Genomic DNA, 24,177 nt, shown 5'->3' with positions numbered 1-24,177 from the left:
ATTTCTAAAGTTTCTGGGCTGATTTCACTTCCCACTAAATATTCACAATAACCATATGTGACAGCAAGTTAGAAGATCAAGGTTTCTTTTTAAATTTATGTATTTATTTATTTTATGTGTGTGGGTGTTTTGCCTGAATGTATCTATGTATATGCCTATGTATATGTACCAAGTATATGCCTGGTATCTACAGATCAGAGCAGAGGGTCTGATTTCCTGGCTGTGAGTTGCTTTGTGGGAGCTGGAACTCAAACCTGAGTGCACTAGAAGAGAAGCCAGTGCTTTAATTGTTGAACCACCTTCTCCAGTTCCCTTGTTTTGGATTTCTTTTGAGACAGAGTTTAACTATGTAGCCCTAACTGGTCAGCAAGTTACTATGTAGATGAGTCTGGCCTTGAACTTGAGGCATCTCTCTAGTAATTTTTTACAGTACACTAATTACTCAAAAATCCCACTTGTAAAGGTTTATTTCTAGTATGCTAAATGAGATATTTTTTTTTTTAAATCTTTATCTGATGATACAGGTACATACACTTAAATACCCAAATACTCATTTATAATCTATAATGTAACACTTGCAACTCCTATAAACATGGACAAATATGTCCTACTTTAACAAACTTGAAACAAAAACTAATAATCAAGCAGAAAAGTTAATCAGTATGCTTTTGCCAAATTCACTCTTTTCCAGAATAAGAAACAGGCTATAACTGACTTTCCCAGGGCTAATTCCAGAGTCCCAAGTTTCCTAGGCTATATGTAAGGTGCTGGTTAACTGTTTAATAATTGGAACTGCCCCTAGCCATTGAGCACTCAAGATGTGTCATAGATAATGGAATGGAATTCTGAAAGGATTCTGAAATATGAGTCCTAAGAACTGATTTTGAGACTTAGGAACTAACCAATAGCATATACAAACTGGCAAGACAAGGTCTTATGTTGATATTTCTACTGAAAAGCCTTAGCCCTTAGTATTGGCTGATGTAACAGAACTGTCTTTGGACCCCCGTAACAATCAGTTTAGTCCTTTTAAGCTACAAGCTCCAGATAGTCCAGGACTGTCACCATGCTCACTACTAAGCCTTGTGCAATTTTATACTCAATAATAGGTTTACAATAATGGTTTGTTAAAAATTTTATATTTCTTAGTCAAAATTACCTTAAATGGTACCTTTTTTTTTTTTTTTGAGTCATTCTTACCATGTAGTCCTAACTTATGGAACTTACTGCCTTTGCCTCTTGAATGCTGAATTCACCTCTAGCAGTACACCAGTTGTTTTATTAAAAGAAAGTAACTCCAAGGATGAAAGGATGGCTCAGAGGGCCAAGGTCCCTTCCACAAAACCTAACAGCCCAATCTCTGGGACCCAAGGAAGAAAAGAATCCTGCAAACTATCCTGACTTCCAGAAATGTGCCACACCTATATGCGTGTGAATGTGCACACACCACACACACACACACACACACACACAATGTGAAACAAACCCCAAGTGATTCCACAAGGACATAATGGGCCTACCATAGACTCACCATTATTAGGTATTAATTCCATATCCCAAGGACTCATCTTTTCTGTATCTCCATTGTCCCAGCTTTAAGAAAGCAAAAATATTCCATAAAAAAATTTGAAAATTATAATACAACCTTTATGAAAAGCACATTAAACAAATAACTGCTACAATATTAAAAGAGTACTCTTAGCCCTTTACTGAAAGATGGGAAAAAATTCAAACCTTGACCTAACTGAAAACATAACCAATATTTTCTTACCAAACATTATAGCACTGAAACAAACTATCAGGGTACTCAGGTTGAAGAGGCTCCTGACTTTCAATTGTTCCAAACCACCAGGCATCATCTATTACTGATCTGAAGCGGTCACCTAAAAAAGAACAAAAGCCGCCTGTCCCATCATACTGGCACAAAATGTTGCATTTTCTTAATATATAATTCTCTTTAAGGTTTTAAACTGGATGATTTCACAAGACAAGACATATTTCAAAAATAAGTCAGGAAAATAAGCAACATTGACTTACATTAAAATAAGCAATATGACTTACATTATTTCTTAGATCTCAGCAGTTAGTAAAACTTTTCTTTTTGTCTTAATCATAATTGCAAATACAGCATTTAAAAGTTACTATTAAGATTATGTCCAAACTTCTCATATGAATGCTTTGATTACTTCTGGCTAAATATATTCTTAAAAATTTTTTTTACTTCCTATTATTTTCCCAAAATAATAAAGCTTTAGATTAAAAGCAAACCCATAAGAAATTCAGCTCTTCTTCACCTCTATCATCCTTACCCTGTACTACATATTCACGTTCCCTTTCCTTTCTACAGAGCAACAACTTTAAAAAAAAGAACAAACAAACAAACAAACAAAACCAAAAGTAAAACCTGTCAATCTTTGTAGAATAAGAAAGCATGCCTTTTGTCTATTACTACATAAGGATTGGACATTATGGATGTAATTCGGACCTAATAATTTTCATTATTGTTTCATAATTGTTATTATTGAAGAAAAAGAGCCTTTTATTGGACTAAAAGGAGGACCTGTGAAGAGAACAGCTTGTGTATTGTATAGATGTTAACATCTGTCAATTAAAAAAATCTATGGTCTGCAGGAAAAGGTAGAATAGAAGGGGGAACATTCAGTAGGCAGAAACGATGCTGAAACAATCAGGCATGGGAGATTAACCTAGGGAAAATGTGAGAACAGACGCATGGTACCTGAGCAGAGGTAACCAGCCTCGTGGGAGAATGTCTAATAGTACAAATGGGGTTATTTTAACTTACAAGCTAATCAAAGAAAAGCCTAGCTATATGGCAGAAAGTCATTTTATGTTCTACAAAAAGTTATTTAGAAGTTTATGTAGACATGCACAAAATTATATAAATGCATTAAAATAAGACAGTATCTATTAAATTGGAAATCTTTTAAAATTACAAAAGAAAATATTTGTAAACTATTACTGATTTTGACTGGTTATATAGTTGGATCAAACTTTAGATTCAAGCACGATTTACTATTAAGTCTGTCATTGTTCCTCAGATGCACATGTTGGTGATAGTCAACTTAGAAAGATGCTATATTATAGAACTTAGTACTAACATCATTCTTCAAACCTACTAGATTACTAAAATATGAACTTAATAGACTAATTTCTTATGACAATCCCAAGACTGACAAGCTTTGCTACATTAAGAGTCACATACTGTGTATTCATCTAACCACAACAGACAGTCCTGTTAGGTAAAGAAAGAGTACTAGCCATAGTCAACCATAAAATATTCGCGGTGATCTTAAGTGGCAAAAGATAGATGGACACATGTTATGGCGAAAATAAAAGACCAACTAGATACCGAGCATGACAGATATAATAATGTACTAATATAGAAAACTTAAAAGACCTAAAAGATGTTCTGATGCTTATTTAGTCATTCAAAACATCTGATTTACCTACCAGTTTGCCACACAATATTATTTTATTTCAATACAGCTATAAAATAAAAGTATGCTGCATTGCTGCTAGATTGAAATAAGATTACAATTGTTTCTTGCAATTAATTTTCCTCAAATAATTTTAACTGCTTAATTTTCATATTAATTTTTTCATGCATTTCAAGCACTATTCAATATACTTTCTATACTGTTATTTTATCACGTTTATATAACTCTTTGTTCTTCTGAAGACTTCCTTCTTGCTGGTAATGTCTCTGGACTCTACTTTCTTTCCACTTTTCCAATGCTGATCATGTTTCATACGAGGACATCAGAGTTTTCTTTTATTTTACTTCTTTCCCCTCTGTTTGTTACATTTTTAAGTTACTCTATGAGGTAAGGAACCAAAATACTCACTTTCATTATGGCACTCTAATACATGTGTACGTATTCATGTGCCTGTCTGCTTCCTTCTTAAAACTAAGTTTTGCCAAGATCAATCAAGAAAAACAATATGGCAGTGTCTTCTAAAAGCACTGGAAAAAATAGGTCAATAGACCAACTGGTGCAAAGTGTTAAGTCACTCCACTTACACATCTACTACAGTTCCTCTAAGAGAGCCAACAGTAGATTTATGTAAATTAAGAACTATTCAATAAATACATGTCCATTTGTATAATTTAAGATAGCTTAAAAACATAGCACACTATGATTTTATAATTTCAGGCAGTTATGAATAACAAAATCATTTCAATGTTAGCCCAAGTTCAAAACTCTAGCTCATGATGTTTTATCTTTTGTCCTCAAACATGATTTCTATTATTAATATTATTGGGTTAATATTAATACAACACATAAAATAGCTAAAAGAAATAACTTTGTAACGGCTAATCAAATAGAACAGAAAATGTTTTGAAATTTAAACATCAACTGGATTAAAGAACTTTCATTCTCAAAACCTAAAAATGGCATATCTTTACTACTGGCATACTTACAAAAAAGCTTCTGTAATTATGAAGCATAGTAAATCATTTATAAAGAAAAGGGTAAGATATACAGAACACCTATGCTTTCTAAATCAACAATTACCCACCTATATTCCACCGTCTATATTTTGCATCATCAAATTGTTGTCTCAAGACTAGAAAATCTATGACATCAGGCATATCATGGTATCTATTACAAAGAGAAACAGATGGATTAGGTCACATATATACTCATACCTATGATACGTTCAAATTTATTTACATCTTGAAAAATAATCTAACACTATTAAAGCAGTGCCTTGGTATCAGTCCTTACTTCATGGTAAATGATCCACCAGTCAGTTTACCAGTATCAGGATCTAGAAAAGCAAGTTTAAGGCAGCAAAGGGTAGGCAATCCCACTTCATACTTTATACCAACGATCTTCATCAGTTCTTGTTCCTACAATATGAAAAACAACAACAAAAAAATTATCTCTGGAGAGTAAAGTATGTGCTTGTGCGGACCAGAGATGGATGCCTGGGGTCTTTTCTTAATCACAGTCTGTTTTATTTACTGACACAAGAACCTCTTACTGCACCTGTAACTTGCCAATTTGGCTATTCTGACCAGTTTGTCCAACTTGCAGTCACGCCTCCCAGGGAAGGCACAAATGACAGGCACCCTCCCTACATTACAGGAGTACTGAGGAGCTCACCTCTGGTCCTTATTCTTTCACGGAAGCACATTGCCCACATGGTCGCATGAACATTCCCAGCTCCAGTTCCTTACATTCAAAGTGTAAACACCACACAACTACTTTCAAAATTCAAAACCTGTCTTTTACAACAAGAAATATTGCCAATATCATACCCTTAATTCCATTTTATGCCATGGCTGTTTTTTAGGATTGATACTATAAATTTTATTTTTCCGGGCCATTTCAACATACGCTTCATGTCCTTGTCGGAAATAATAAACCTAAAATAAATAAATAAGATCAAAACTAAGGGTGCAAGACAACACTTACATCAAAATTACATTGAAATCTAATTAAGATATGACATAGAAATTCTAATACTGAAAAATTCAATTATTATTCAAGTTCTCTTAAAGCCACTTAATCAAAACTGAAGTGCTCTAATAACTTTGCATACATAGTCTTAAAATTAAGTGTGCAGCAGTTTTGATTTTACTTTATTATTTTATTTTTGGATAACATCTATATGGTATAAGAAAGTCATTTATAACCAGGGGTTTTTAAGTTTATAGTCACATTCTTTTGTTTTTACTTTGTAAAATCACATGATTATACATATATAGAAAACTTTGAAACCAGATATGTATTTTCATACATATATTCTATCTAGCTCGATCCTTAATTTGTAAATCTTAAAAGTACACATGCATGAGTGTGCATCTCTATTTTAAGATGAAACTTAAGTGACTCCTAGCAGATGTCCTGAAGAGCATGTATTTAAATAATCTTCCATTACATATGATTCTCATCATTAAAAACAGAAATACTTGTTTAATTTATTTTTTAGATTTATGAGTTTTACTTGGATGCAGTGTGTGCACCATGTGCAAGCCTAGTGCCTGCAGAGGTCAGAAAAGGCATCAGATTCCTTGAGAATGGAGTTAAAATCATTATGAGCTGCCATGTGAGTGCTAAAAATTGAACCTGGATTCTCTGCAAGAGTAAACAATTATTTTAAACTGCTGAGCCCACAATCCAGCCCCAAAATTATTTGGAAATGTGTCAAAATGATCAGTAATATTTTAGCTTATATATTTTCATACAATGTATTACCGTTCCTGTTGCTTGACATTCATTGGAAGTAAGCAGTGCAAGACCCTGAGTTCAAGATTCAGATGGCATGAAGGTTCAAACTACAGCACCTGAAAAGTCGATCTGCATATTTGACCTAAACATATTTGACCATTTTGAAATTATCGCCATATCATTTTAATGCTAAGACTCTGTAAATAACTGCAAAGGTATGTTCTAAGCTACTGAAGTTTCTGAGGGAAGAAGGGTCTTTAAATAAATAAATCATTCCAGATTGTTCTCTAGACTCTCCATTTATTTCCATTTTCAAATTGTTACTTCCTACTTTATAATAATAATATTAATTACTGTGCTTTGAAAAACGAAGCCTCTAAAATATTTTTATCATCACATTGTTCGATACTAATTAACACCTCTTAAATTTGTATATAAAGGAAATATGGTTCAGAGAAATTCTAATATAAAGTCTTAAATTAATTCCAAACTCAAAGAGTTTTCTTACTTTAAGATCATAGACTTTTAAGGACAGTAAGTTAAGAATATTAGTAAATGTAACTTCTTGATATAAAATTGAAGTGGAAACAAAGTGCTAAATCTTTTTCTTTTCATGTTATACATTTAATAAATAATAATAAATATAATAAAATAATAAATATAACATAAATAAAATATAAAAATAATAAATAGAAAAGAATGCAGATGGGGAAATCTCAAGACTCTACCCACAGATGAAGAGCTGCAGGCAAGTAAGGAAGAAAAACCACTGCCACTACTGTACAGGGCTAATCCCCTGGTGGTCAGCCCTAAACAAACGCACACACATATTAAACAGTAAATGGACCCAGCAGGCTGCATTTATGTAGAGATATTTGTGTGTACATACATACATATATACATATCACACACATATATATACACATAAAAACAATTAAAGAAAAAGGCCAAAAAGGTGAGGAGGGTGAGAAACAGGAGCTGGGGGAGGGGAAGAAATGTTATGAATATAGTATTCATATACGAACATCTTAAAAACCAAAATCCAAAACCACCAAACTTATAATAGTAGTAACAATTAACAATAGCAATTAAATCCTTTTATTAAAAAATGGTAGTTTTACCACAGTGGTGGTGGCACATGCTTTAATCCCAGCCCTCTGGAGGCAGAGGCAGACAGACAGCCTGGTCTAGAGAATAATTTCAGGACAGCTAAGGCTACACAGAGAAACCCTTCCTTGAAAAACCAGGCTCCAACTTGCTCCCAAAGGGCAGTCTTAAACACGGCAACAAAAATTTCCATTCTTTCATAATATTTAAAATTATCACATATTTATAGTTGTCCTGATGTATATTATTACTAATCTTTGGTTGTACCTTTTGATACTATTTTTGATATTTAGAATGATACACTTTTTAAGGAACTTGCTACAATCTTCTATAAGTACGTTTCAAGAACTATAAAAGATATTCAGTTTACTTCTTGAAAGAAACTTTTAAAATTTGAAAGTTTAAAAGTACCTCATCACCCATCTGTGGCACAAATGGACATCTTCTGGGAATTGTATCTGTAATCCATGTTGAAGGCAACCATTCTTCTAATGTAAGACCATTTTCAGTTAGTTCTCCTACAGCCAATCTCTGAGAAAGTGTGAAGAGCATTAGGAGAGTCTTAAAATACAAGGAAATAGCTTTTTACAAAGATTCTATTCTCCAGTACTAAGACCTAATTCTAGAAATGGAGCAACAGTTATACAACTTCTCCAAGTCATCGATAAGAGAGCTAGACAAAAACAAATCGTGTAGTCTTCACAAAACTCTCTAAGAACAAACTTACAGATGCAAACTATAAACTCTTGTGGTTTCTGCTCCTTTCCAAACAAAGTTATCTTATAAACAGTACATATAGCAAATTAAATTATGCTCAATGTTTTTAAAATTCTAGCCTTGGTGTGATAAGTGATTACGTGGTTACATCCTATAAATAGGCAGAACTGAGGACCCAGAGAGCTCTGGCTTCACTCAACATCAGAGCCAACTGACCAAAAACTAAAACCTAGGATCTTAAGAGCCCGAATAACTAAACCCAATAATTTCCTCTAGAATGGTTCTAATTTTACTAGTTTTATGCACTGAGGTTGTAAGCAAAGGTTTGCTTTAAGAGTTCTTTTGAAAAAAAACAAAACAAAGTTCTTTTGATTAAAAAAGTTTTGAATTCTAAATTTTAGCTCAACTACAGCCTATTAATTATACCAAGACATTATGCCTCCCAATAAAGAAATTGTCAGTGTTGACACAGTAAGATAGTAAGTCTTACCAAAGGTATAAATTATACACTAAGTAGGTAAGCAAACTTGTAATAAGATTTTGGTATCGCATGGAATTGTAAGGACACACCTCAATACCCGATGACTTTCCTTGAAGATTTCTGACACTTAGTATTTAACCATTAGAATTCATTAAGTACTTTTTAAAACGTCCTGCTATATGACTTCAGAGTTCCTTATTTTGGAGGTAGAGTTAACAACTCCAGGCTGATCTCAATTAATTATTTATCCCATCAGATTTCTAAATTATTATCTCTAAAATATGTGGCATTGTATCTTAGGCATTAGAACATATTATTAATTACACATTAATTTCAGAGTAAGAATATTGGCATGTACTTACTTTTACTGCTCACATATTTAATAAACTTTGAATCCTAAACAGTTCATTGAATTTGCTGAAAAATTCTTTTGTTACCATTCTTTGTATCTGTCATGCTTTTCTTAATTAAAACTCAGTCATATGAAAAGTGTTCTTTTTTCATATATTTAGTAATAATGCACTTATCTGCTTGCCAAGTGCTTTCCAATTTACAACTTTATACCTAGAGACGAAATACTTTTGTGTTGCCTGAGATAACTTGAAGACTATGCAAAAAACAAGTTTCTTATCCCGTTCTGTTGGATCTACTGGTAAATATGGGAACAAGTCTTGTCAAATGGCCCGACCCATAATACCTTAACCTCGTTAAGTATGTCCCATCAACAAATCCTTCTACAATATTCTGACACAGCCAAGGAACAGAATTTCCTAACAGGAGGTTCAAATACAGCACAGGCTCAGACTACATTTACCATCATTCCTAAGGCAAAAGCTGAAGACAAATATGACACTGTCTTTGGTAAAACTGCCTCTCAAAATGCAAGGGAGGTATGTAAAAAGAACCATCTTCTCATTATAAACCCAAATTACAGCAAGTTATAATTATAGAGCTGAAATAAATATGAATTCAACCAGCAAAAATTAAATCAAGACCTAGTACAGATCTATTCTTGTAATTTTCAAAGTTTCATGGGAATAAAGAAGAGCACAATAGCATTTGATTATACAAATGATAACATTTTTGGAAAGGAAAAAAAATTGGTGGGGGGTTAGGGACAGCATCTTTGTATGTTGTTGTGAATATAAACGTGTTTTTGTTTTGGTCCCAGGTGTGGGATGTGGGACTGATTCAGACGGTCCACAGCAGCAGACTATTTGCCTCATGTGGACTCTCAGAAGAACTCTTTGCCAGCTCCAGGTATTTTAAATGAGGACTCTGGAGAGAGAATGAATGCCACAGCACCTAGCATATGGAGGTGCCAAGAAAGAACAATGCTGCTCCTGCTTTCCCACTTGCTGTTCCTGGCTGCTGTGAGACAAGAAGTTAAGAGATTTCTTGAAATGAAGATTGGACTGGCTCCAAGGAACATGCCTACCCTAACAAGCAGCTAAGAAAGAATTGCGCTCCCTCTCCCACTAACCCTTTCTCTCCCCTACCTGGTGTTAGGATGTTAGAAGGGATTGAGAAGGAGTAGGGAGAGATATAAAAGACGTAAACAAAAGCTTTTAAAACCTAACAAAAACAGTATGTAACCTTGGTTATCCTGTAATTTGCTACATAGACCAGGATGGCCTCAAACTCACCAAACTTTGCCTGTCTCTGTCTCCTAAGTGCTGAGATTAAAGATATACATCACTACATTCTGGGATCAAACTTAGGTGGTCAGGCTTGGTTGGGAGCAGGCAACTTCACCTGTTATCTCCCATAACATTTCCATGAGCAATTATTATATGAGATCCTTATTAAAGCAGTTTAGAAAGGAGATTAATATGCATTTACCTCTGAAAAAAAAATACTGACATTCTCATTTCCTGGTTAAAAATTTTCAGCTTTATGAGGACTTCATTCACTACTTTCAAATTATCCAGACTGAACTAAGAAACTAAACAAACACATTACAAACTCAAAAAGTGAAAACTTGTGGTTTGCACACTATATTTAATAAAAACTTGCTGTAAGAACTGTTTGTACTTGCTTTATGGTCAACTACAACAAGTTCTGTAATTTATATTTCATGGGATGTCTCCCCTGGAGTTTTTCTGTATTTTTCACAATAATAATTAGTAAGCTAAATACAAGAACAATTAGTAAACAACATGCTTTACATTATTTTCGTTATGTAAATAAACTGGATTTTTAAACTTAATTTTTTAAAAATTAAATGCTAAAATATTTAAACTGTGGTAGTATTCTAAGTAAACATTCTTAGATGTCAAGTATTCAAAACATTTGTGGCTCACCTATCTCCATGCTCCTTACTGCTGCTTATTATGTAAGTCTGAATTTTTTCTATTATTATTTAATAAACCTCAATAATGTTTGTTGGACTTTTTACATTTATGCACTTAGTTACTTCTCCAGAAGAAAACACTAGACTTAAAAATTTTAAATCAACCTTTTGTTTCCTTTCTTTGGGCTTTTTTTTCTTTGGTGACGTTGGTCCATCTTTTTCGTCATTTGTTTTTTTTCTTTCCTTTTTAATGTGTTTTTGCTTCTGGTTTTCAGACTCTTCTTCTTCATCCGAACTACTTTCTGCTTTCTTGGTTTTATGCTTAGGAACTTTCTTTGGTGGCTGCAAATTAATTCCAGCGTCTGCTGTCCAATCAGAATAATCACTAGAGTAGTCACTAAAAGGAAAAAAGCAACTTTTAAGTCACAAATATATGGTATAGTTTTAAGAAACACACAAACACACACAGAGTAAAAAGGCATGAACTAAAAACTATTTCCTTATGGTCAACTCCCCTTTAATCTAAAAATAAAATTTACAACTGTCATGGAAAAATAAAACTTAACCTTTTACAATTTTAAGAAGCATACTGTTTTACAAATGTCAACAATACTTGGCATATAAGAAATAAGGAAGGGAATATCACCTTTTTCAGTTCAAGCAGAAGTAGAAAGAGCCTTGGAGAGCCAACATGCATACAAAAGAATAAGGAAACGAAGGAATTTCTTTCATGAGGGAATCTTAAAATTCTTAAGTCTTTTAAACTGCTGATGACTGAAGCCTTGTAAGCACTCTACCACTAAACTAGTCAAAGTATGAAATTCTTTATTTTTTAAGACAAGGGTCTCAGTATGTTTGTCTCTGCCTCCAGAGTACTGGACTTAAAGGCATGCAGTAGCATGCCTGGCTTAGGATAAAGTTTTTTTTTGTTTGTTTCTTTTTATGTTTCTTTTTGAGATAAGCTTTCTTCATGTAGCTCTGGCTGGCCTGGAACTCACTCTGCGGACCAGACTAAGCAGGGCTTGAATTCACAGAGATCTGCCTGCTTCTGCTCCCAAAGTTCTAGTAATGTGTCACCACTCCCAGGCAAGGATGAACTTCTTAAACAATGGAAATTCTCATAGTAGGCAGATACTGAACTGGCAAGTGAAAAGTGTACCTACACAGTAGAAAAGTTTAAGTCATAAACATTACTTAGCATGTAAAATGACGTAATTTCAGGGCAGGAGGATGGCTCAGTACGACTTTTTTCCCTTGCACACAGAATATCCTAAGTTTTATCAACCCTAGGACCACAATAATTAGATTCAGTGAAGATTATTTTATCTACCTATCCATTACCGATAAAAATACAAGAGGAACTCTCTTACACACCACTATCAATCATGCTTGCTATATCGTTTATAATTTACCTTTACAGATACACGTAGTCCTGATATGGCACCACACACATATCTAGTTCAATTGTCTTATTTTCACTTTTAATACATTAGAGTATTTGCTTATTTTACACAGACTTATAACTATAAATGTCTTAAAGGGATGAATTAATTGTTCAAATCTATTATCACATTACATTAAATCACCAGCTCTGTGTGATTATATGATCTTGTAGTTCCAATACTAACTAGTAAGCTAACAACAGATTTTAAATAGTAGTTTTATTCCATCACTACCTTTTCCTTAGTCTAAATATTTTTTTACAGTAATTTACTGAATTCTTTGTAAGAGTAATCATTCTAGATCAGAAACATTAAAGAAATGAAGTTTTTCTAATATGATTCTGTTGCTTAAATGATTTGTTGTTTTCCCTAGCACACAGTCTTCCTATTTAGTTGGGTAGGCCGGGACTCACTTTGTGGAACAGGCTGGCATACAGAATTCCAGAGATCCTCTTTTTCTGCTACCTAAGTACCAAGATTAAACCTGTGTGCCACCATGCATGATCTTTAAATTTGCTTTTAAATAAGATAAATACTGTTTTCAAACACTCTCTTCTAGTACAGGTTCTCAAATCATGAGCATTTCATTCTTCAAAAACAGAAAACTATTAAACACTAATGACATTTGTATATCATTAAGAATCATTATTGAGGGCCAGGAAAGCCTTTGAATCTAGAACTGATTAGAACCTTACAGGAAACTTACAGCCTCTACTTAATGTTTCCTTTGAAAATCCATTTTAGGAACTGCTGAAGCAGGAAAAAAAAAAAAGTAAGGAACAACTAATAACTTCCTTAACCATGGGTGTATCCCCACTGACCATTAAAACCTTGTAATGAAGCTTTTAAGCCTCTATGAATATGAAACTCTCACAAGTTGTTGAAGGATTTCTAACTTGCATGATCAAACAAGACAGCAAAAGAAAGATGCAATTTCTTTTCATTATTGGTAGAGAAAATTAATATATCATAAATACAGTCAAATAAAGGGTAATTCAATAGAACCTCTTGACTTTCATACTCTGAGGCTTACATAATCCTCAAAATCAGCAGTGAAGCTAGTTTATAACTCTGTATGATAAATACAGCATCAAAAATACAGTAACAAGTAAGTAGACGAGTTAAAAAGAGCACTTTACAGATCTAGTTGCAGCTTTTCTAAAAGACATGTCAGGAAGAAAACCTAAACTTTCCTTAAACAAAACACTCTTCACATAATTTTATATCCAAGATTTGGGTGGGCAGAGATGGAGGAGCTAGAAAAGTAAAACTCCCTTCACTTATACCTGGAGCTGCCATCACTGTGCCATGCTCGCTCATCTTCTTCAGAAGTTCCACCACTGACAGCAACCACTTCACCTTCCTGTGATAGGCAAGACAGATTTCATAAGGAAATGCCTAAAAATTGACTTGGGAGTAGAAAAATATAACTTTTGTATTTTTATTCTAAAAACATGAATAAATAAATATTATCGTAAATATTATCAATTAAATCCACATTCAGAACAACTCCAGATAATTTCCAGGCTTCATTTTTATTTTTTAGAGCTGAGAATTGGATATAGGGTTTTAGACATGGCAGTTCTCAGCTGTATCTACAACCTTCTGATTCTCTTTCATGTTTCCCAATTGCTAGATTTTACAGGTTTACAGTCAAACCATAGGCTTCATTATTTAAAAGCTTAAGAACAAATTTATTAAGTGACTGACCTCAAACTCCACAGCTAACATATAAAAGTTATTTATAATTCTTGAACGTTTTTAAAAGCTAAAGCTCATTGTAAATGGTTTCAGAATGGTACATTTACATTTTATTTAATATTAAAATAAAAAAATGGCATTCATTCCATCGCTAGCCTTATTTTATCCAATGAGAGGGGGATTAAATCATCAACAACATGTGAGTAAGAGAAAACAAGAAACAGCAAAGGAACCTACCACAGAGGGCTTCTGAAAGACTTTACCTAGCAGTGTATCAGAGCAGATGCTGAGACTCATAACCAAACCTTGGGCAGAGTGCAGGGAATCATATGAAAGAAGGGGAGTTAGTAAGACCTGGAGAGGAGAGGAGCTCCACAAGGACCAAAAATATCTGGGCACAGGGGTCTTCTATGAGACTGTATCTCCAACCAAAGACCATACAGGAATATGACCTAGAACCCCTGCTCAGACACAGCCCATGGCAGCTCAGTATCCAAGTGGGTGTCCTAGTAAGGGGAATAGGGACTATCTCTGAAATGAACTCAGTGGCTGGCTCTTTGACACTTGCTAGGCCATAGAGGAGGACAGTGCAGGCAGTCCTGATGAGACCTGATAAACTAGGGTCAGATGGAAGGGGAGGAGGAACTCCCCAATCAGTGGACTTGGGGAAGGGCACAGGAGATAAGGAAAAGAGGGTGGGATTAGAAGGGAATGAAGGAGGGGGCTACAGCTGGGATACAAAACAAATAACCTGTAATTAATATAAAAAATCAAAATTATATTAAAAAAATCATCAACAGAGCGACAAACTTTCTCCTCTGCAAAGATCAGAGAATACTATGGGTGAAGCTATTTTTTTAATAAAGTTTTATTTTTTATTAGAAATGGTATATATGTTCTTTATACAAATGCCATATCCCAATAGATCATTTCCCAAGTTACTGAACTATTTTAAGTGCTTTGTGTTGGTCATGTTATTTAGACTTAACAAGGATTAGAAATAAGAATAAGTCACCTCAATACAAGAAATAAAAGTTTTAGGAACTTGCAGAAATTTGTTTGAGGCAGCACAACCATTATGAACAAAGGCTTTATTGCACCCTAGGTCACTGCAGTCCAAAGCCTTGGTAATTTTAAACAAGAATGATTCAGTTTTACTACTTGGTAGGCACATTTAAACCATTCCAAGAGGGCAGTACTCTTTACAAGTTAAAGAAAAATAATTGTTAAAAATTTATTTATTTTATATGTATGAGTATTGTCTTGTGTTTGCATGCATACCACGTGAGAGCCTGCTGCTTGGAAACAGAAGAGGGGATTAGTACATGGAACTAACTGGAGTTTTGGAGTTACAGTTGGTTGGGAGCCCCATGTGCGTACTGGGAACAAAACACAGATCCTTTAGAAGAGCAACAAGTACTTTCCATTCCTGAGCCATCTTTCTAGCAACAGAATATTTTACTTTTAAAATTTTAATTAAATATGACTATATCATTTCTCCCCCTTTTAATCACCAGATCCCATTCACTGGACTCTTTTTGTTGTTTATTTAGCTATACATTTACTGCAAAAAATATACAAATGTAACCTGCTGAGTCTTTTTAGTGCTGCTTGTCTGTGTGTATGTGTTTTTTTTTTTTAAAGGGAGAAAATATTCCTATTTTGTTATCATAGTGAAGAATGTGAACTATGTAACTATTCAAGTGTTTAGTAAGCTAAGTAAAATCTATAAATAAATGATAGGTATTTTTTATATTTCATGTTTTTCCTTAAAGGGAGAGAAAAGAAATAAAATTAATTTTTAATTCAAAACTTTAAAAGACAAAATACTTGAACCAAAAATAGCCAGGCTTCTTTCCATTAGTAATTACTTTCTATAAACATACTCTAGTTTCTCTAAGAAAATTTACTTGACTGCCTTAAAAGAATGCTAAACTTGACTGAAATTTTCATGCCACTGCTGTAATTGTCAAAATACCTAAGTTCCTGATAAACTGGATAGTAAAAGTATTTTACATTGTTGCAACAACAAAATCAACCCCTCCCATCTCTCCTATCAGATAATTAGTTTATACTTCTGCCACTTTGATAAAATAACCACATCATTCTAACAGAGCAGGGCTTAAAGAAACTGCATATTGAGTTTTGTTAAGTAATTTTAACATTGTGTTAAGTACTGTAAAGACCCCTGATCCCTCCTGGAATAACGTGTCTTTTAGAAGGAAACAACTATTCCTCCAAAGAAGGTACAGATCTGTGCAGGCAGTGATATCTGACTGAGAACAAATCACGTTAAAGGTGGCAACAGGAAACTAAACTCTAGAACAGCATCAGACCTCTTCCCTATGAAGGAGAAAATTTGTTTGCAATGAAAAGGTATGACTAAAACATGTGAGATTTCCTGAAATAGCTGGTTTATTCTGGCTAATATGAGAAAACAGATCTTTACTGTCTCTCAAGAATATTCTTTACTAGTCAAAAATAGAGTCTATAAGAAAATTAAAAAGATAATAAATTCTGTTGGAAAAGAATCACAGAATGATGTAACACATTTTTCTAATTATTAATTTTTAAAAGTTGTTTTTGGGATTGGATCTACATAATATTGCCAAAACAAGCCTCAAATTTCTGGACTCAAGCACATCCCATGTCAGTCTCCTACATGATGGGTTACAGATATATTTCATGGTACCTGGGATTAGGAGACTAACCTACATTGTAAATAGGGTCACCCCGGATACTCAAGAAAATTCTGAAATATTCATAATACAAGATACAAGTTGTATATAAGTAATGGTAAAAATTTAAGAATAAGAAAGAAGCTCTAAATTTTTTACTGGGCTTAAAAAAAAATAAAGGGAAACAAAACAAAACAAAAAACACTAAAAAGGGCAACTGCTTCTAAATACTGTTATAGTCAGACTAAAACAGAGCATCAGGAAATAAATTTAACATCTCAGCTTTAATATAAAGGGAACCTGCATAATGATTGGTCACCATTAAACAGTTACATAGATATAAAGCTTAAACATCTTTGAACCTCAGAACCCTTACAGAATTTTCATTAATTAAAATTTTGTACTTAACATACTCCATTCTCAAGGTATCCTTCTTACTTACCAAAGAGAACTCAAAATAATTAATCCATATGGACTATCTGTTTTGTAAATTTAAGACTGACTAAATGATATCTCTGGATGGCTGCTCTTTTTTAAATGAAAGATATGACTAGTATAAAACCAAAAATGCCATAACAAAATTAGAAGTACATCAATGAACACAAATAATGGAAGCCATATTTAAAATATAAGTACAAGATATATAGAGATTACTGAATGTACTAAGATCTTACATCTGAAGAACTAGTCCCATTTTCTATCTCCTCCAGTGGCCTGGGATTTTCTTCCAGTGCAGATCTTGTACGGTAACTATGTTGATTGGCCTGTTGCTTTTTGGACTCCCCAAGATCCAAGAAATGCTCATGAGCATGATTCTGGAAAAATAAAAGTAATATTTACTCACAATAGACTTTAAGGAATAGGCCTTCTTGTATAAAAGCAATTATTATGGGAAGCTCATACATATTAAAGGTATCACTGAAATGGACTTTTTTTTTTTTTTTTTTTTAGTCCATGGTACCAACTGAAATTCTTTCTGAAATAAATCTCAAGAAAGTCACTTGCAACCTTGGCATGGTGGCCCAGTCCTTTAATCCCAGACTCAAGAGGCAGAGGGAAGTATATCTCTGTGAGTGCAAGACTACACTCAGCTATGTAAAGAGTTCCAGGGCAGTCAGGGCTATGTAGAGACCCTCTCTCAAGCCTATCTCTAACCTACCTCCCCCAAAGGGGAAGGGGGAACCAAACATCTTCAGATGGAAACAATCAAGAACAAATTGACAAAGTCAAACAGTAACAGACATATTCAAACATAACATGCTCCTAACATAATATGCAACTTCAAGTATGAAAAACATCACATCCCTAAGTACAGACCTTGTTTCAGAAAACCAAATGCTACAAAAAAGAACCAACTAAAGATCCCTATAAAGAAAAAATTAAAAAACCCAAAACCTAATCATTTAACTAGTAATGGGGAAAGGGAGCAGGCTGACCATTCAGACTGAAATATATGTTCATGAACAAGAATATAAAAACCGGTTAACTACTGCTCAAAGTTTCAAATAAAAACAAATTTGAAACACAGGACTTGGAAGAAAGGCCGGGACAGAAGGATCCAAAGCTGAAACCCTGCCTCAACAACAAAAAGAAAGAAAAAATATGCCAGTGTTTTAAGGTTTTAGAACTGAGTTGTACAAATCAAGAAAACCTACACTGAACATATATCATAGACTAAAAAAGAAAGTTTTAAAAATTGCCCTAAACAACAATGAACTTAGAGTTAGAGAGATGGTCAGCTGAGAGCACTGGTGGTCTTGCAGAAGACCTAAATTTAAATCCAGAACGCACACATGGGCTCACATCAATCTGTTAAACTTCAGGGGTTCTCCTGGCACTGCATGCACAGAGTGCACATACATACAAGCAGGCAACCATTCACAAAACAAGTATTTTTTTTTTTAAAAAAATGAACCTGACATTAGAAGAGAACAGTAGAAAAATCTGACACAAACTAACTCTAAACCTAAATTATTCTCAGTGAAGAAAGAAAGTGAAATCAACGGTCACATAAAACCCCAAGATTCTTTCTAAACACATTTGTTGTAAGTTTTTATAGAAATCTTGGAAAGTATGTAAAGATAAAAACAAAATGATGCTCTACTTTGTCAAACACTGATTAATCCACTATTAAAATTTTAATATTCATTTTCATTTGGCATACAAAATTTCTGACTACTTAAATCCATGCCATTTGAAATTACTATGTTCTCACTATGGAAAGCCATATCCACAATTTGACATTTCTAGTAAGATAAATTCCAAATAGAAGAACATAAGAAGCAATTTAAGTGGATTTGGCCTCAAGCTGCTAGGATTCTCCTACCGCAGCTTCCCACAGGCTGGGATTAGAGACAATAGCTACCATACTTGGCTATTTTAAATGCCTTGATGAAAGCCTGCTGTTAAGTAATACTTATTTTCTCCCATTTGAGCAAAAAATAGAGGCTAGTTTATTAGAGTATCACGAGATAATGCTGTGGCCAATGATAAACCTGGCATAACGTTACTAAAAAGCAGCATCAAAGAGAATATCCACTCTTTACACCTTCCTACTGACCGAATCTTAATCCCATAACTTTAACTGAGAATTCAGACTATCTTAAGTTATGTGGTCAAATCCTGGAGAAATAAGAAAATGAAAAAAGTCTCCAGTATTCATTTTAAATCACAGTCACTTATTTGTGTGTTTGTATATTAGTAGTATCCATATAAAGGTCAGAGGACAATATTGTGAAGTCAGTTCTCTTCTACTATGCTGGTTTCTGGGATCCAACTTTGCTTTCTAAGCTAGGCAGCACCTTATAAACTGAGTCAATCTTGTCAATCTCTACCAAGGAGTAAGCTGGTCAGAAACCAGTAATTTTTTCTTCGTTTAAATTACTGCTCAGTGATAATGAAGGCTTGCTTGAGAAGCTCTTTCGCAGTCTTTTTAAACTCCAGAAATGATAGCTCTGAAAGTTTCCAGCTAAGCTAGAAGAGGGAAATACAAGTCTTGCAGGGTAGGACCACTGCAAGACTAAATACGAGGGACACTCTATTCTTCATTTTTTTAAGTGGTTATTTGTGACTTCCCTGCATGTCTGTATGTGTGCCATGTTATAACTAGTGTCCATAGAGTTCAGAAAGGCTGCTAGATTCCCCTGAAACTGAAGAAAACGGCAAGCAACTAAACCCAGGTTCTCTCTAACAGCAGCAAGTGCTCATAACCACTTAGAGATTTCTCTAGCCATCAACCTATCCATATTAATAATGAAAAGGGCTATTTGTTCTAGCAAACATCACATGAGCCGATTACAAATAACAGATAAGAATAAAACAGCAACAAAAAAGTTTTATAATATACAACTAATGGAAGGAATGAAAAACACTTTTTCTTAACTTGATTAGTTTATTAATATACACACATACAACTTGGCATTTGGAGAAAAAACATGTTAAGAGACAAAAATTGCATAAACAGAAGTTTTAAGTGAAAAAAGTAAAATAATCCAAATAAATAACCAGAAACAAACTAGTAGTAATTTTTATTAATATTAATTTCTTATATTAATGCTTATAATTTTAAGAGGAAGCTTTTAACTGGTCATTAGACTTAGCCCCATAACATTAAATATCAAATATTTACCTTTGAGACAGTAAGTATTTTATTCTCTTTTGCAACCATTAAGTGTTTCCTTTTCTCTTCTGACCTGTAACTCTTTATTTCCTCTTCTCCCTTTGCAGTTCTCCATTCTTCTTGTCTACTAAAAGAGAATATTAAGAAACATAAACATTAATATACAACTGATTTTTTTTTAAATGAAAGTGAGATATTAAAGTAACAATGTGAGGTTAGTTCTAGAATTTTCTTTCCAGGTGGAACACATGCTCAGGACATAAGAGACTTGTTTTGCTTCTCTCCTCACTTCAAAATGTCTCTGCTGTGGTAATTATAAATCAAGTCAAGCATTAAATTATGCAAAGTTTTATTAAGACCTCTTTCTTATTTGGAATATTCCAAATATTCCATTAGCTTGTGCTTACACACTCCTATATGTCAAATAGTATACATACAATCTATTAACTGCAGAGCCTTAAAGTTGAACCACCAATTCCTGAAGCAGACACAATTTTTCCAGTGACATATATCCTACCCTACCACTCAAAAGACAAAAGCCATGTTCCATGCCAGACATCAAGCTGAAACTGAATGAACAGGAGGAAAAAAAAGAAAAGACAGAGTATTAACTCTGAATTTTAATTTCATTAAATCCAACCCTTTAGAACTAGAGAATATTATTTTTATTTTATCTTGGAAGTTTTATTGACTTGCAAAGGAACTGAGTCTTTAAGCTTTAATTTCTCCCAAGCTGAAAAACAGGAAGGAATATTCAGAATACCACACACTGCTGATACTTTCATACTACAGCATATTAATACTTTCATTTTAATTTGAATCTAATCATATTCATGAAAAATGAAATTTAAATCTTCAGAAAGTTTTCTACCTTTTTATACTTTCATATTGAAATAATCTTAAATTCACATATAGATGTGAAAAAGAGCTCAGAAATTCTTGTAATCTTTATTCAGTTTTCTTCAATAGTAAAAGCTTGCAAAAATATCGTATAGTATTATGGTGCTGACAATGATGCAAACAACTAGTCAACTTTCAGGTTTCTCCAATTTTAAGGCTACTCACTTGTGAATGTTGGTTCTATGCTAATGTATTACGTGTATTCTTACATATTTACCACATCAACATACAGAACACTCCATCAACACAAAGATGTTTTGTGTTGCCATTTTATTATCATACTAACACTTTCTTCTACTTCAAATCTCCCTCCAAATTCTTAGTGACCACTAATATGCTCTCCAACCCTGTGACATTATTCATGTTCATAAATGAACATAATTCATGTTCATAAATGAAATCAAACAATAACTTTGAGATGGTTCAGGACAAAGTTATCCAAGTTACTTCATCCATAAGTTGTTTCTTTATAAAGTAGAATTATCCACAGTTTGCTTAACAATATACCACTGAAGGAAATCTGAGTTTGTTCCCCTTAGGTTTGGCTACTGCACTCATGAACTCATAGCAGTTGGGTCCCTCAAATACTGTGATGGGAAGGGAGAGATCCACAAGGCCACAAAGCTCTCTGAGGATTTACAGGAAATTAATGGTAGTTTTAGAGTCGAGGCACAAGGTCTCATCCTTCCTTGAGAAGCTACTGGTAGTTAATGTTTGCTGATGAAGAGACATTTTTTCAGTGGTGTATACTAGTAAGCTGCCCAGTCCATATAAGTTACCTGTTACCTATGCTCACTTAAGCAATCATAATTAATCTTACGGGGTCATCAAAACAAACAAATACCAAAAGTATAAGGGTAAAAAGTCATGAAAAACAAGGGGATCAGGGAATACTAAAGAGGGCAAAAGGGGATGGGGTGAAAATAATCAAAATCACAAACATATGGAATGAATGAATGTCATAATGAAGCCCATTAATATCTATGATTACCATATGCTAATAAGAGTAACTTTCTAAGATACAATTGTTGAAGTCATATATGACAGTTGCATAATAAAGTACAAAACAGAATTCCAGATTGTCTGTGTCATGTTATGTTGCCACAAAAATAAAATAGAAAAAAGTAAAGTGGTTTTACCCCGTACTTGGTGCTATCAATTACTTTTGAGATGATCTGATAGCTACATGGTGGTATTTCATGTGGCTCACTAGTTAAAGGAAGTCCTATTGCACAAACATGAGAACCTGAACTTGGATCCCTAGCACCTGCCTACAGAACAGATGGTACAGCTTGATTGCATCCTTAACCTCAGCGCTGGGACTATGTGGGAGGACATAACACACAGCTGAGTCCCTGGAGCTCAATCAATGAGTTCCAGGTTCAGTCAGCGACCCCATGTCAAAACATAAAGTGTACGACAACAGAGGAAGCCACCTGACATCAACTACTAAATTCTGCACATATACACACAGACAAATGCCTGCATATTCATGCTCACACAGACAAAGGATACCAACAGGACAAAGTGAAATTTGAATTGGTATTCAAACATTTAGCAAACCTAACCTATCACCCTTTCTCCTATCATAACACTCCCATCTCATACTATTTACACAGATTGTTCTGGACAAACATATTTCAAAATTCATTTTTTAGCAGTGATAAGCTTAAAATAAGAGTTTAAAATAAATCACAAGGTAGAAATGGTATTTTCAAGAATATCAGTCAAAATGAATACAAGCATTTATTGTAAATACCAACTGATAATTCCCCTTACCTAGCTACACCAGCCGAGAGCTCAGGTACCACTACCCTTCGGCTCCAAGCAACAAGATCTCGCTCAGTAGCTATTTCACTTCTTGGAGCGTTGCTGTGCATCTGCCGCACACCTTCAATTTGCCCACTGCGCCTCAACCCTATATTTGGTGGTGAGTGAACTTCGGAGGTAGAATTTACAGACCCTAAAAGAGGAAAAAAAAAAAAAAATCAGTATGGTTAAGTTCTACTTAGACACTCACCTCACTTAAGTTTATAACCAAAAGCGACCTAATTTCCTTGCATACAAAGCTTTGATAGCAAAGAATTCAATTACCATTATCATAAAAAAACATGAGCAAAAGTTTAGTAAAAAAAAAAAAAAAGTGGTTATTCAATTGATTGGATAAAGTAATGAATCATAATTTGGACTGTTCATCTACTGCAAGTACAAAATCATTACTTAAAAATTGCTAAGTCTTTCAAGAATTAAGAAAAGCAAATACAGGACATTTTTTAAGGTTCAACAATTTAACTTTTCTCTTAATATTAAATATACAAAGAGCAAAGAACTAAAACTGACTGATTATGCTTTGAAGATGATATAAGAAGCTGATTTTTCATGTTTTTCAGGTTTACGGTAAGAACATTTGCCCAGTATGAATAAAGTCCTGGCTCACATCCACAGCAAAGAGGACGTGGTGACCAGAGACCTATCTCTAATGTTTACGTAAGGAAAAGTGGAAGGATCTACATATTTTAAAAACTCATCTAATGTAAAACCTTATATTTACTCTTAAAAAACATGATCTCATTTTGGTTGCCTGTTTCAAATTATGGATGTACTGTAATTGTCTAGTCACTTCTCTATTGCTGTTGATTAAAGTGGCTTCAGGTTTTATAGTACAATCTCAGTTTACCTCTGTTTAAACGGCTGGTATTACTGACACCTGCTTCACCAGAACGTCTCAGGTCTTGTTCCTGCTGTAGTCTTTGAATCATACTGTCTAGAGGACTGATATCTTGGTTTGCTTGCTGGCTTAAAACTTGGTTCAATCCTATGTAATAATAATAAAAAAAAAAATTACTAATTAGTCTCAGAAAAGGCCATCATGAAACATGAACTTTCCTTTGGTAAAGACGTAAAATCATTACGTCTTTGCTATCACATTTGTAAGTGATAGCAAAAAAACCTATCCACAACCTATTTTTAATTTACAAAAGTAATGATGACAAGGATAACTGCGTATTTTGTGCTTATCATGACTCAACCATTCATAAA

At 33.9% G+C, this 24,177-nt stretch overlaps 1 protein-coding gene across 2 annotated transcripts in view; it reads right to left on the bottom strand.

The window, feature by feature from the left end:
- Positions 1–24,177, bottom strand: part of Phip (pleckstrin homology domain interacting protein) — a 116,400-nt gene that overhangs the window by 24,581 nt on the left and 67,642 nt on the right. For both annotated transcript variants that reach the window (XM_060384690.1, XM_060384691.1), the window contains 12 exons: positions 23,816–23,953; positions 22,918–23,101; positions 20,248–20,365; positions 17,294–17,434; positions 13,527–13,603; positions 10,964–11,195; positions 7,719–7,838; positions 5,288–5,395; positions 4,752–4,876; positions 4,543–4,625; positions 1,772–1,883; positions 1,532–1,593 (listed from right to left, as the gene is read on the bottom strand). In XM_060384690.1, the coding sequence (XP_060240673.1) occupies positions 1,532–1,593; positions 1,772–1,883; positions 4,543–4,625; positions 4,752–4,876; positions 5,288–5,395; positions 7,719–7,838; positions 10,964–11,195; positions 13,527–13,603; positions 17,294–17,434; positions 20,248–20,365; positions 22,918–23,101; positions 23,816–23,953 (1,500 nt within the window). The remainder of the gene's footprint in view (positions 1–1,531; positions 1,594–1,771; positions 1,884–4,542; positions 4,626–4,751; positions 4,877–5,287; positions 5,396–7,718; positions 7,839–10,963; positions 11,196–13,526; positions 13,604–17,293; positions 17,435–20,247; positions 20,366–22,917; positions 23,102–23,815; positions 23,954–24,177) is intronic.

Source organism: Meriones unguiculatus, chromosome 6 (assembly GCF_030254825.1).
Source record: "Meriones unguiculatus strain TT.TT164.6M chromosome 6, Bangor_MerUng_6.1, whole genome shotgun sequence".
In the NCBI taxonomy this organism is placed as follows: domain Eukaryota; kingdom Metazoa; phylum Chordata; class Mammalia; order Rodentia; family Muridae; genus Meriones; species Meriones unguiculatus.
This window is presented reverse-complemented; position numbering and strand designations above follow the sequence as displayed.